General features: G+C 40.4%; 1 protein-coding gene across 2 annotated transcripts in view; it reads right to left on the bottom strand.

Annotated features, from left to right (window-relative positions):
- The window catches only part of KLHL14 (kelch like family member 14), a 100,190-nt gene that overhangs the window by 21,609 nt on the left and 64,443 nt on the right, over positions 1-14,138 (bottom strand). For both annotated transcript variants that reach the window (XM_010365941.2, XM_030926104.1), the window contains one exon: positions 1,879-1,968. In XM_010365941.2, the coding sequence (XP_010364243.1) occupies positions 1,879-1,968 (90 nt within the window). The remainder of the gene's footprint in view (positions 1-1,878; positions 1,969-14,138) is intronic.

Consider the following 14,138-nt stretch of genomic DNA (forward strand, 5'->3'; position numbering starts at 1 on the left):
ACTTTGGTCTAAAGAATTTATCCTCTGGGGCTTCACAGGGAGCCCATGAGTGGCAATGGTGAGAACCATCCCTATGGTAAATCCAGTTGTGTGCTGTTTCTAGTCATTTCTCACAGCATATTCACTGATGGCTTTAAACCCAACTGCTGTTCCTCTCAGGGCCAGGAAAAAGAAAATCAGTGTAATCCAACAGCATGATTTTATGGGAGTCTGAATTAGTTCAAAGATAAAATCTTGATTCTCTAGACTAGAGGAAGGCATATTTCCTTTCAACTCTCCCCTGTTCCCCCCACCCAATTCTCTCAGATGTGTCTTTGATTAGAAATTGAACAGCAAGTAGCTACAGGTTTGTTTGTTTATTTATTTATTTATTTATTTATTTATTTATTTATTTATTTATTTAATTTTCTTTGCATATGCCTGTGGAACAGGTTTTCTGTGTTGCTGCTTAGGTCTGACTTAAGACCTTAAGTCAGGCAGATTCACAGTGTTTTGTGAGATGAACTGTGGCACCAAGACTGCTATTTTAACAAAGCCCTATTCTACCTGCAAAGCGCAGTAGGCTGAAGATGTTCCTGTTTTCTCTTGTCATGTTTTAGTTTTAACCTGGCCTTCAAAAAGAATGTTCTGCAGATTATTTGCTTAGATAAACCCAGTGGCTGCACACTGTGTGTTTGCTTACAAATGCTCCTTGCAGTTCAAATCACTTCTGAAGAAGGATAAGTTAAATAGTAAATGAGGAGTTTACAATGCATTGTGCGCATGTCAGGGTTTTCTGGTAACATATCGAATCCATCATTACAAAGGTAGGTTAGGGGAGAGACATGAAATATCATCCTTGCTCCTGTTCCAAATCTGTTTCTCACAGAGCCCAGGAACTGTCTTCTTTAAAACACTAGAAAATGTGGCACAACAAAGCTGCAGGTCTTGAGAAAGAATGTCCCCCTCTCTTAAAAGAAATGTTCTTGGAGGGTGGCCTGGATTGTTTTCCTTGAAGATTTTCTAGAGTGAACAGATGTAACAATTTTCTATAATTTGCCTTGGTGCAGATGCTGAAAGAGAGCGTTCACAATAAAATATATGCAGTATATGTAATTTCAGCTGGATGTTCTGGGGTTTTAAAGTAAAAATGTGTACCTGCAAGCTGTTTTATAGTTTCTCAGTCATAATTATCTCTGTTACACAGAAGGCTACAACTGCAACTCCTCCTTCATGTGCAAGCTTTCCAAAAATATCTTGATAATTTTGCATATTCTGCAAGCCACAATGTTCTTCTTGTGTTCGACTTGGGAAGTGCGTTAAAATGCTTAATTTCTCTTTGCAATAAGTTTATGATGTAATCACATCAACGAGGAGGATGGTGGATAATCTATGGAAGAAGTGCTTGCAAAAGGTAGAGCAACTGGAATGGGTGTCGAGTAATACCTGCTGCAAAATAACTTCAGCTGAAGTTATGTGCGGCATGACTGGACATAATGCTTGTGTATTGCAACCCACATTATTCTATTGATAAAATGGGAGAAAGGTGTTGGAGAAGATGGTGAGGATTCTTAACAGCTGCAGCTTGCTCCCTTCCTCTAGGGAGTTTGTGCTCATGCTTGTAGCATTCCTCAGGGGATGGATAAGGAGAGGGGCTGGGGTATCACTGCGAAGCCAAATCCCCAGACAGTTGATGAGTGATCGCTCTGCTACACATGTCCCCAGTTAGCTCAATGATTGACCCTCTCTCCAATTGTCAGCCCCATTTCCTGACTACTTCATTTGTCCCCGTTGCACAGAAATGTATTTTCCACACTAATTACAAAATGGACTGCTACTGATGCCCTTCATTACACACATAGTTGCTGAGCACCTCCAATTAAGTTGTTCAATAGTTACCATTCGGATTCCACTGGTCCTCTCCACCCAACACGAACAAGAAGTTTTCCACCTCCACAACGCAGTGGTGGGCACTGTTGTATGGCATAACTGAAATTAAGAATAAAAAAAAGACATATGAAATTTTCCATCTCAGGATTTGCTATCTTGGCTCACTGGCTGTTTGTTTCACTGAAGTGCGTAAAATGTGAGACTGAGTCAGAGGAAGAAGAACGCACAGGTAGCCAAGCCGCTAGTCACCAATCCAGGGATCCCTATGCAGTGACTCCGCGGTGTGTTCCCAGCGGTTTCAAACCCAACCCCTTTTGACTAATTTTACATAATGTTATTCCAGAAATTAGTCAAGAACAACCTGTCATGCTGCTTTCAATTCCTAGGTTCTCCTAACCTGCCTGATGATGTGGATAGTGATCTGAACGACTGACACTCCTAAATGGTCAGGGCTGGGGTTACTTCTTGGAAGAAGTATCCCTGAATACACTTGGAGCCATTAAGATGCTCTGCCCAACTCGGTTTGCTGGCAGTCTTTCCATAAACAGACTCAGGGTGCTTGGTAGCTTTCTATTCCACAGCAATGAACAAGCTGAATTTCCATACAGTTTTAAGTTTTTAAATTAAGGTCCTGCTGATTTAATGCCTCCTCCAAATGTATACGCTTAATTTCCTGTACAATGTCATTAGCAGCACAATCACACATTTTCTATCTATCTGCTTAGGAGCTCTTCTGTAACAAAGATGAAAACTGTCAGGAACATCACAAATATCTATTCTCCTTGCCTCTCCCTTCTCTCTGCCCAAATGTGATGGATGTGAGGAGGGGACATTATTCAGAAACCCACTAATGCCAGCTTTCTCTGTATTTGTTCTGATTTACATTTCCTTTAGGGAGACACAAAGTACCAGGATAGGATGCTCCTGTATCCTTTTGTGCAGTGCAGTGTTAGTCTCTGCTACAATAATATCCTATGGTAAATGTAAACGTATAGAGCATTAGTTATATCTCCTACAGTGGTTTGGGCCCAGTAGGAAAAATGATGTCCTTGTTCAGCTCACATATGGGCACCTTAAATCTAGGTGAGGACAAATGGGGAGGTGATGTGCATGTTCAGGCAGGGAACTTATTCCTTGACACGGATCAACAGAGCACTTAAGAAACCAGTGCAGTGGGAAATCAATATGAGTCAGGGCCAACTCTTACTTTGTGCTCCTTTGCCAATGCAGAGAGAGAGAACGTGAGGAGACCTATCTCACGCCTGACTTATTTTGGGTGCTATATAGCTCTCATTTCATTTTGTTTTTATTATCTTTTATTTTTCTCAGGAAGCACTTACGCTGGCTAAGATATGTAAATAAAAAATAAGAAACAGGCACAGGTTTGAGACTTACAACACAGCTCTGAAAGAGCAAATCAGATCATTTAAGCTTCTTACCATGGGATTTTAGGAGTTTTGTTTTGTTTATTTACCTACTGACTTATTTATTTGTACAGCAAATATGCATTGTTTTTGAACTTATACCCACAAGGCGGAAGGCATTGGTAGGTAAACCTCCAATCTGGGGGATAATGTAGAAATTGGGTGGGCAGTGGTTTGTGCGGTCCATGAATCAGGTCAATTGACTTCGAGAGTCATCTCAAGAATGTCCTTTAGCCCATCAATCCTCAGTTTATCTCTTTGAAAAACGCTTTTACCTGTGTAGATCCTGCAGCCTTCACTACTCAGAATTCATTGTGGCAGAGTATACGTGAGGCTCATTGAGCAACAGAGGTGGAATATGTTTGAAAGATTTTCTTCCCTTTAATTAGTTCATCATTGTTTGGAGCATAATGCTGGTTCCAAAATACCAAAAACAAGACGAAGCTTCCATTATACTGTGAACAACCTGGTGCCACTCCAGTTGACGGTAATGTCCTCTGGCCAGTGGTAAACTTACTCAGCATTAATTGTCAGCTGTATGCATCAATTCACATGAGATACAGAGCAGTCATAGAGGCCATCAGCTACAACGAACTTATTCTATGACCACAGCTCTTCAAATATTTCTTTTAAACTTTTGGTCAGTTCAACATTTTGCCCAGATCTTATAAATAATGAAAAATGGTATTATTATTTTTTAAACCAGAAGTCCAGCTTCATAATAAAGTACAGTCTCTGAAAATAAAATGACACTTGTGTTTTGTTCTTGCCATTCATTTGCTCTCATTCAGGCAAGCAGAAATTAAGTGAAGGAAACAATACATGATTTATTTTTAAGCCTCTTTTCATTTGATTACCCCTATTGTTATGCTTTATGCAAACAAATGAAACTATTGCACTAAGCTAACTATTGAACTCTTCAAAATAAGAGAAAAGAAGGTCTTTGAAGTCCTAATTTGAAGGCTACTTGAAGGAATTCTCATCTATTTACACATTTTTACCCTTGTTTTAAAACCTGTCTGCTATATTTCTTGGCTGAGCATTTCAGTATTCTCATTCCTGAATTATTGTCTTTTCTGAATTATTACTGTGAATTGAGAGGCTATAAATATACTCAAATGCTCGTTGAAATTATTCTGAATATAAAACTCTCCCAAATTTATTTTTAAAAATCTATATTCAATCAATGTTTGAATTTTGCAAAAGACCTAATTTCTTTGACTTCTGATTAAGCCCAAAGAAAAGCAGAATAAATAGGGTAGTGAACAAGAGCAAACAATTGTTTAAAATGGCCTTGGGTGCTGCACTTATTGATTTTCTTTTAAATAACCACAGATACATGTCTGCTCCTTTCCAGATTTCTCCAGAGGTGGACAAGTGTCTCGCCCTCACAAGCAGGTAGTGGGGGAGGTTTGTACTCCAGGTTCACATACAGCCCAGTGTGAGTTTTTAGCGTGTCAGTCAGTGAGTTAGAGGGAAAGGGGAAAGAGAAGCTAATCAGGATGAAATGAGATTAAAGGCTGTCTAATTTTACAGCAACTGTGATCCATCAGCCACTGTGAAAGTGACAGTGGAAATGAATGATGGAGACAGACAGGTGGGGCTGTACATTTCACTGATTTATCCTCAAATGCACTGGGCCTTATTTTATTGAGTGAACATGACCGCATTTATCATGACTGTCATCTAAACCCACTTCCCTCCATTTAAAAAGGTCACTTTACTCAGAGGGAGTAGGAGACAGGCACTTTCAAATCAGATTTAAAATCTAATAACACGTGTTTATAAGGCCCTTTGCGAGACTTCTCAACTTTATTAAACAAACAGGTAGTGCTAGGAGGAAAGAAAAAAAAAAGCCAGAAAATTGGAGAAGAAAACACTTTTCATCACCTGAAGGAGCACTTCATTTCATCTCTAAATTTCAAGCAATTTGTACCATTTTCCCCTTCCACTCCAAACACTCAAAATTCTATTCTAGTCTTGGGAAATTAAATAAAACATTTACATTTAATACTTTCAATTAAGAAAGTAGGAATCAGGTAATACTATAAAATAAACTTGGAGAGGATATTGTCACAGTATTTACTCTGCAGAATGACTAATCATCACACAGGAAATAGATGTTAGCAATTGTAACAAGCTGAATCTCTGCCACAATTAACTTATGTACCTGTTAATTGTTTCCCCATAACTTTAAGGCCATAAAAATCTCATTTACACAGTCTTTTACCCCTCCCTGTACCAGAGCAATAAAATGTCCTGAGATCTTATGCACAAAATTGGTCTCTGTGGATGGGAAAACGGAGTCAAACTCTCTGGGAATTCTCTGTTATTTTTTGCAATAACAACCAGCACTGACCAAACATTTACTATGTGCCACATATATGTACATTAAATACATAATTATATTTATCTATATTATGGCTTTGGAAATACAAACACAGTTGCGTTCTTGCTATTCATTTGTTCACATTTGGGCAAGCAGAAATTAAGTGAAGGAAATAATAAATGATAAAATATCCTGATAGTATATTTACCTAAATTGGCTCACATCTTTCATTTAATACAACTAATCGTAAAGGAGGCATTACTCATTCATTTCATTTTTAAAGAAATACTAAAAGGCCTTGAGAGGGTAAGTCACTTGTTGAAGGTCAGACTCAGGTACCGAACGGCAGAAATAGAATCCAAACATGGGGATATCTGGACCCCAACTCACGCCCTTATCCATTTCACTCTACTGATTTTCAATAGGTATGTTCATCCATCCAGCAAGTAATTACTGAGTTCCTGAGTGTTCAGTGATGGTGTTTCTGAAATTTGTGTATTTTTTTTATATTGAATCGTATTTTAAACGTGTTTATTACTATGATATTTGAATGAATCCTTAAAGCAAGAAGACATTCCTTTAAATGATTTCCTATAAATCTGGATATTCCTATAAATCTGGATATTCAAATAGTTGGTTTTCTTAAAGCAGAGTACATTTGTTTGATAGAGCCAGAAAAAACACTGAGAAAATCAGCCAGTTAAGGGTGGGTAGAGTCTGTTGGCAGATTTTTTTTTTTTTTTTTTTTTAAGCAATGAGGACATATTTCAACCTTGTAAGTAGATTCGAAATATCTTGGTTACAGAGGCTGTTTTCCTGGCCTATAAAATGTCCAGGGGTCTTGTTTGTATTCCTGAAGGCCTTATTGTACTAGAGATCCACACTACTGTGTCTCCTCTTCTCACATTTTACATCTAATGTAAACCTCTTCCAGCAGAAGCATAGGTATCCTTTGCAACCCCCAAATTTTCATGAATATCCAAACAAGAGATTGCATAGGGCTGTGCCAAGAATATAGACTTGCTAAATAGATGGTTATTGAATGTTTATCAATTAGATGTAACATTTGTGAAGGCCTTGATATTTTTGGTCTCAAACACATAAGCTTGCAAAACTGTCAGATATAACAAAGTTCTCAATTGTTTTGGGAAAATAATTAATGCCCATGGTAAAAATACAATCTTAAAAAAACAGGACATACAGAACAAATAAGTCTTCCTCTCACCCTCGGTCTGCCCTCAGCCTTTCAGTTCTCTACCACAGAGGCAATCTCTGTGATTATGTTCTTGGCTTTTCTTTCCAGAGACATTATATATCTGGGTCATTTTTGTTGACACAAATGGCAGCAGCATACTATAGACATACTGTTTAGTGTCTTGCTTTTTCGCACTTAATAATACATTAATTCATTCTTTCTCCATTAATCAAGTATTTGTTTTGGTGCTACTCCATGCCAGGCAATGTTGTACCTGCAGGGGAGGTCATGGTAAGCAGCAAACCAGGTACACACTAGTCAGGAGAAGCACATAATAAACACAGACACAAAGGAATAAGCTCTTTTGTTTCAAATGATAAGTGTAAGAAGAAAAATAAATCTGGGTCGGGGAGAGGGAGTGGCAAGGTTAGTGAGTTTTGCCAGTGCTCAGGGAAGGCCTTTCTGAGTAGATGATTTGTAAGGAGATGAAGTGAGTGAGGGAGCTATCCAGGGTGTAGGTGCAAGAATAGCAAATGCAAAGACCTTGAGGCACAGGTTTGAAATGTGTGAGGGGACGCAAGAAGACCAGAACACAGGGATCTGAGATGAGGTTGAGGAGAGAGGCCCAGGGCAGACCAGTGCAGTGTGGAAGGACATGGTCAGAAGATAATGCTGGCATTATTGTCCACTGAATTATTTTAAGTGGCTGCACAGTGTTCCATTTGATGGGCATTCTATAATTGATTCCATTTCCTTCTGATGGTTAATTCATTCAACAAACATTCACTAAACACTCATTAGGTGCAGGCACCTTTTCGGTTGCTGATAATACTTAACTGAACGAGGCAGACAACATCCCTGCTCTCCTAGACCTTAGATGATAGAGAGGAAGAACAACACAGATGAATAAATAACAAATAGAAGCACAGCCAGGTGATGACAGATGACATAAGGAGAAATACAATGGGATGACGTGCTAGAGAGTGAGTGCCTGTCTATTAGGCACTAGAGAGTGCCTAAGATGCGAAGGAGGGAGGAAGTGAAAGAAGAAAAGAAGAAGAAAGGGTACCTTTGGTAAGGATTCTATGGCTTCTAGGATTGATGTCACCATGCAACATGTATGTCAGTTTTAAGCAAAGGAGGTTTGTAAGCTTTTCAAAGGCTGGCCATATATTATTTCTTTCCAGAACTATGATAACACCTAATTGTGCCAAGGGCAAAGGTTTTCAGTAAAACCTTGTTGATTTACAGTTTTAGTTCTGAACACTTAACTTGGGGAAGTGCTAATAAGCAGTGAGATTAATGTGATTTCACATTGGACTTCTATTACCTGTTTAAGCAAAACTGACCTTCAAAGTCTTATTTTTATCTTAGTTCAAATATTTTCACTAATATATTCCTAAATTATGATCATGTTATTTTAATATCAACTGTTTTACTTTGAATACTTCCTGGCATGCTAGTAGGAACTTAAATACAGTTTTACTTTTACTTTTGGAGAGTAAAAAATCTTTGGGAATGAAAGCTGCCATCTCTTTCAAAGGCTAGTTTTTCTTCCTGTTTTACAAAGTGTTGTGTGTTTCAGACACATGTCAGTGAAACACTCTAGAGCTTTGATGATTGCCCTTTTCCAAGTGTCAACACAATATCTTCCAGATCATATTTTTCTGGGAGAAAGTATCACTCTGATACTTCTTATTGTTCTACACCCCAAAAGGATCGTGTCAAAAATAGTAAACCTTCTAAATGAATTAAAGTAGTACAGCAACATATATTCTTTAAGCATTTGATAATAAAATCTTTGACAAAGGTGAAGGGAGTCAGGGCGATTTATAAGGTGGATGATAAGGCAACAGGATAGCAAAAATGATTGTTATGTAGTTTAAATTATCTTGGATGATGGCCCCATAGTTGCCCCAAGTTATTGAGGGCAGAAGGAAATGGGTGCGGCCTACATAATGAGGATTTATAAGAGGCGTTTTCTGATGCAAACCCACATACTCAAATATGGGAAAGTGAACTCTAGTGGTTCACTTGAAAACCTACAAGGTATCAGAAGGTCTAATTGAGAATCATATGTCGGGCCAGGCACAGTGGCTCACGCCTGTAATCCTAGCACTTTGGGTGGCCGAGACAGGCGGATCACCAGAGGTCAGGAGTTCGAGACCAACCTGTCTAACATGTTGAAACCCCGTCTCTACTAAAAATACAAAATTAGCCGGGCATGGTGGCATGCGCCTGTAATCCCATCTACTCGGGGGCTAGGGCAGGACAATTGCTTGAACCCAGGAGGTGGAGGTTGCAGTGAGCTGAGATCACACCACTGCACTCCAGCCTGGGCAACAGAGCGTGACTCTGTCTCAAAAAAAAAAAAAAAAAAAAATCATATTTCAAGCAGCTAATTCATTTCATTCAAAAATATGTACTGTGTACTTATTGGTTAGTATGCTAACCTCTGAGTATATGAAGATGAATTGTATACCATTCCTTCATCCCAGAGCTCACCATGTAGACAGAGAGAGAGAGAACATGAGATCAGATTAAATAGGATACAGAGTACTCCAGGTAGAAGAGCAATAGATGCTCTAGGGAGGAAATGACTAAAACTTCAGTGAGAAAGTGAGGCTTAAGCTTAATCATAAGGTTGAAAAGAGATTTTTCCAGGCTGTTGCAGCAGTAAGTGTCATTATCAGGAAAAGGCACACAGATTCCACAGATATTTACTGAGCACCTGCTAAGTGTCAGGCCTTGGGCGAGGCCCTGTGATATAATTTTTAAATATTAGCTTAATTTTTTAAAAAGGAATTATTAGAATTAGATCAATGTCTGAAATCTTCTTATAAGTTCTAGCGTTCTATATCACTGTAGCATGACTGCAGTTAACAATAACATATCCTATAGCTTCAAATAGCTAGAAGGAGAATGTTGAATGCTCCCAACACAAAGAAATGATAAATGTTTGAGATGATTAATGTGCTAATTACCCTAATATGATTACTATACATTATATGTAGCAAAACGTCACTGTGTACCCTATACATTATTATTTGTCAATTACAAAATAAAATAAAATTTTTAAAAAGATTGTCTTATGGCTGGGCGCGGTGGTCCATGCCTGCAATCCCAGCACTTTGGGAGGCCTAGGCAGGTGGATCACTTGAGGCCAGGAGTTCGAGACCAGCCTGGCCAACATATTGGAATTCCATCTCTACTAAAAATACAAAAATTAGCTGGATGTGGTGGATGCCTGTAATCTCAGCTACTCGGGAGGTTGAGGCAGGAGAATCACTTGAACCTGTGAGGTGGAGGTTATAATGAGCCAAGATCACACCACAGCACTCTAACCTGGGCGACAGAGCAAGACTGTCTCAAAATAAATAAATAAATAAACAAATGTTAAATTATTACAGTATCAACTTTTTAATTGAGGTCTGAGAAAATGTGTTGGGAGACAATGGTGCAAATAAGAGGAACATGCTTTTATCTACACTGTCCTTTTGGACAGTGGGCCTGCGCTACCTACTCAGGTTCCCTTCTGGACCACTCTCTTCTTAGACAATCCAGTGATCACAGCCTCTGCTCTAATTAAATCTTTCCTGACATGTGGAGCCACCTAATCATTCTGGAAGCAATTGGTAGCATTATCAGAACTGTGAGCAATACCTTTGTTCCTTCTAGATAATCTGTCATTGCATTTGTTCTAGCTATCTCAGTGTGTTATTGGTGCCATCGCACTTATTTGACTTTAAAGCCGATTTCACTGCAAAGATTCAGAAGAATCTGTCATACAGTCTTCCAACAGCCGTTTCATGGTGTGTGCATGTGTATGTGCTATGTCCAGTAAGTACTAGAGCAGTTGGGCCAGGACATCAGGATTATATTGAGTCAACAGCTCGTCACACATAAGGGAAATGAAGGTGCAGTCTGTGATCTTAGGAGATGAGCCCAAGGTGGATGGTCAGGGCCATGATGAGGCCTAGAGCCATCTTTCCAGGAGGTTCTGCAATCTTGATTGCTGGGAAAAGGTGAAGAACCAAAGCAATGCAGGTCAGAGCATGTAGAACAACATGATGAATCCCTTTACCCCTTTTTTGGCACTGTTTTTTAACTGGCAAAACTAGACATTCACTGAATACTAAGTAATTTTTTTATGAATGTATTTATGAGTGATATGAATATTTGCCACTTCTCCAGTCTTAGAATATAGACTGATACCCTAGTGCTAAGACAATCTAAAGATACATACCGGACTTGATAACTTGGCCCCTAAAACTGGTTTGAACTGGTTGTCTGTGTGTCCACACATATGCATTCAGTCTATACGTACAAAGATGTGGAAGACAATTGGTGAGTAGTTTTTTTTGTGGGAATACTGTGCATTTTCCATCAACAAGAGAAAATAATGATCCTCTCGCCCTCCACCCTAAAGACAAGGCAGAGAGTGGGACAATTCTTGAATCAGATGTGTGCATGTCTCCTGGAGCTTGACAGGCACAGGGAGACGTCTGAAGGCAAGAGGCTGGGGGAAAGCTGTCTGTCATGAGAGTGTGAAGGGGAGCTGGGGAAGAAGTCACCTGCACTTCTGGGTTTGGTGGGGCAATGGCATCTGGTACCTTCCTGCAGGCTAAGCTGGTGCAGTGGAGGCTTGCTTGGCCAGAGCTGTTTTGAAAGGACACCCCCTCCCACCACAAGAAGATGAATTGCCAGTCGAAGGTGACCCTAATAAAAGCTATGTGGTGGGTATAGCCCATGGGGTAATAGGATGTCTTCAGAAAGAGGCTCGCAACAAAACTCATAAAGACAGCTCATCACCAGAGAAACTCAGCTCTATCGGTTGCCTCCTGAGGAGCAGGAAGCCAGATCCTGGAAACCAGGCAAAGAAGAGCTTTTCTCCCTTTACCCCACACCCGCCGCTAGCTGTATTCTTGGTGAAACCAGAATACACAGCATGGCTGATTTCTTTCAGGGCAGGCCAGCCTGGCTCACTCTCATGTTAATACAGGTGTGCAGGAAAGAGTTCACATAGCAGGCCTGAGGCTGCTTCCTCAGAAAGGGCTGCCTGCAAAACTAGCCTTTGGCTGGCATCTGAGAACTTAGATTTCAGGAGCATTCCCACTACCTCAGCTGATAAGAGTAGCTCTCTGTACCCAAACTGTTGGTATAAACAATGTGATTTATGCTGAACACTTCCTTTTCTTCTGGTAGTCTGGAATTTTGGTATGTTCTAGAAGATGCCTACCTGACCAGCCCCCAGTAAAACCCCTGGCTCTAGTCTCTAACCAAGCTCCCCTGGTAGATAGCATTTCAAGGTGTTGTCACAATTCGATGCTGGAAATGAATGTGTCCTGTGTGACTCCACGGGAGCAGGACTCTAGGAAGCTTGAGCTGGGTTTCCTTGGGACTTTGCCCTGTGTGCCTTTAACCTTTGGCGGTTTTGCTTTGTATCCTTTTGCTGTAATAAGTCACCATTGTAAGTATGGCTATTCCATAATCCTGTTAGTTCTCCCAGTGAGTCACTGAACCTGGGGGTGGTCTTGAGAATTCCTGATACAGTAGGAGATGGAGACACTTTAAATGTATTTAGTGGATGATTTAATGGTCCAAAGTGACTGGGTCCACTTTAGAACTTTTCAAGGTACAACCCACAGGGAGAGATAAATCATGCAACAGAGAGGGTTTGAAAATCGGTGGCTGAAAAAAATCAAGTTGTTTTTGGCTGGCCTCGTATTGGAAGCTCATTCAATAAACTGATTATGGATGGATGGATGTATTTCTGACAAACTGCTTCTGGGCTCCCGAAGAACACTTTTTAAGAAAGCATGGCTCCACTTTCCTCTGGTTGGAGCCAATGTGCGTATCTCTCCTGAGAATCCACTAGTGCCCAACACCGTCCCACCAGAAGTGCTAGAGGATTTGTCAGAGAAATTGGCATTATCGCCCTTTTTATTCCCTAGGGACATTTGCAATGTATTTGAAACACTGATACAGATCCATATGAGGCCATTTGAAAGGAATAGGGCAGTGGTATAGAAGATTTATGTCAAAAAAAAAATCTAGAGATAGGAGAAATCACTGGGGTTTGGCTTAGTTAGGTAGCAGCATGCCCTCTTCAATCTCTCCCCAGACACTACCTTCTTCTGCTGTCTTCACAGGTCCCCTGCTGTAACTTTAAAAAATAAAGAAAATGCAAACTTCTTTCATCCTGCTCTCCCTTCTAGCTGCCCATTCTAGAGCACCCCATTACCTGACCCCCCAAGCCAGGTTTGTACACACAGCAGCAGACTGTGAGTGATTGGTCTAGGGAGGGTTGCATGATCCAGCCAGGTACTTGCAAGGGGTTTTTACACTGGAGCTGAAAGGAGAGTTGTTTCTTTTCTGACCACAAATCCTGGAGCTGCTTACAGTAATACAGAAGCAGGTCTGAGCAAAGAAGGAGCTCATGTTGTGAGAAATGAGACCTTCAGAGAAGCCATCCTGATGGGATTTTGAAATTTGGTTTCTTAGTCATTCTTAGGCCAGTACTGCCTTGCCCTCCTGGTCATGTGGCCCAGTAAACCCCCTATATGCCATAGACCTTTGTGACAGCCTCCTCACGGGTCTCCTTGTTTTCATTCTTGTCTCCTTTTGGCTTATTTTTCACAATTTACTGAGAAAGGTCCTTCCAAAACCAGAGTCAGGTGATGACATTCCCTTCTATTCAGTCATTTCCTTACTTCTCATTGGAATACATTTTCAAGTTTCCAGAACGGTCTGCAAAGATCACATGGCCTGGCCCTGGCTACCTTTCCAAGCTCCTTTTCCAAACTCTGCCTCACTGACGGTGCTCCAGCCATACTGACTGCTTTGCTTCTGCAACACTCCAAACACGTTCCTGTATCAGGCCTTTGCACTTGCTCTTCTCTCTGCCTCTGACATGTTTTTCCTTTGAATATTCTCATGGTTCACTCTATCATTTAATTCAGGTGTCTGCTGGAAGACAGACCTTTCCTGGCAGTGCCATTTAGAAAGCCCTTGCCTATCATCTGCTCCCTTACCCTTCCTTTGTGATCTCGATATCACTTGATAATGCCTACCTTTAGAACTTTTTTTTTTTTTTTAAGACAGGGTCTCATTTTGTCATCTGAGATAGAGTGCAGTGATGTGATCATATCTCACGGCAGCCTCCAACTCCTGGGCACAAGGGATCCTCCCACCTTAGCCTTCCCACGTTGCTAAGACTACAGGTGTGTGCCACCATATCTGGGTAATTTTAAAATATTTTGCAGAGATGGAGTCTCGTTATGTTGTCCAGGCTGGTTTTGAACTCCTGGCCTCAAGTGAT

The sequence above is a fragment of the Rhinopithecus roxellana genome, chromosome 21, assembly GCF_007565055.1.
Source record: "Rhinopithecus roxellana isolate Shanxi Qingling chromosome 21, ASM756505v1, whole genome shotgun sequence".
Lineage (NCBI taxonomy): Eukaryota > Metazoa > Chordata > Mammalia > Primates > Cercopithecidae > Rhinopithecus > Rhinopithecus roxellana.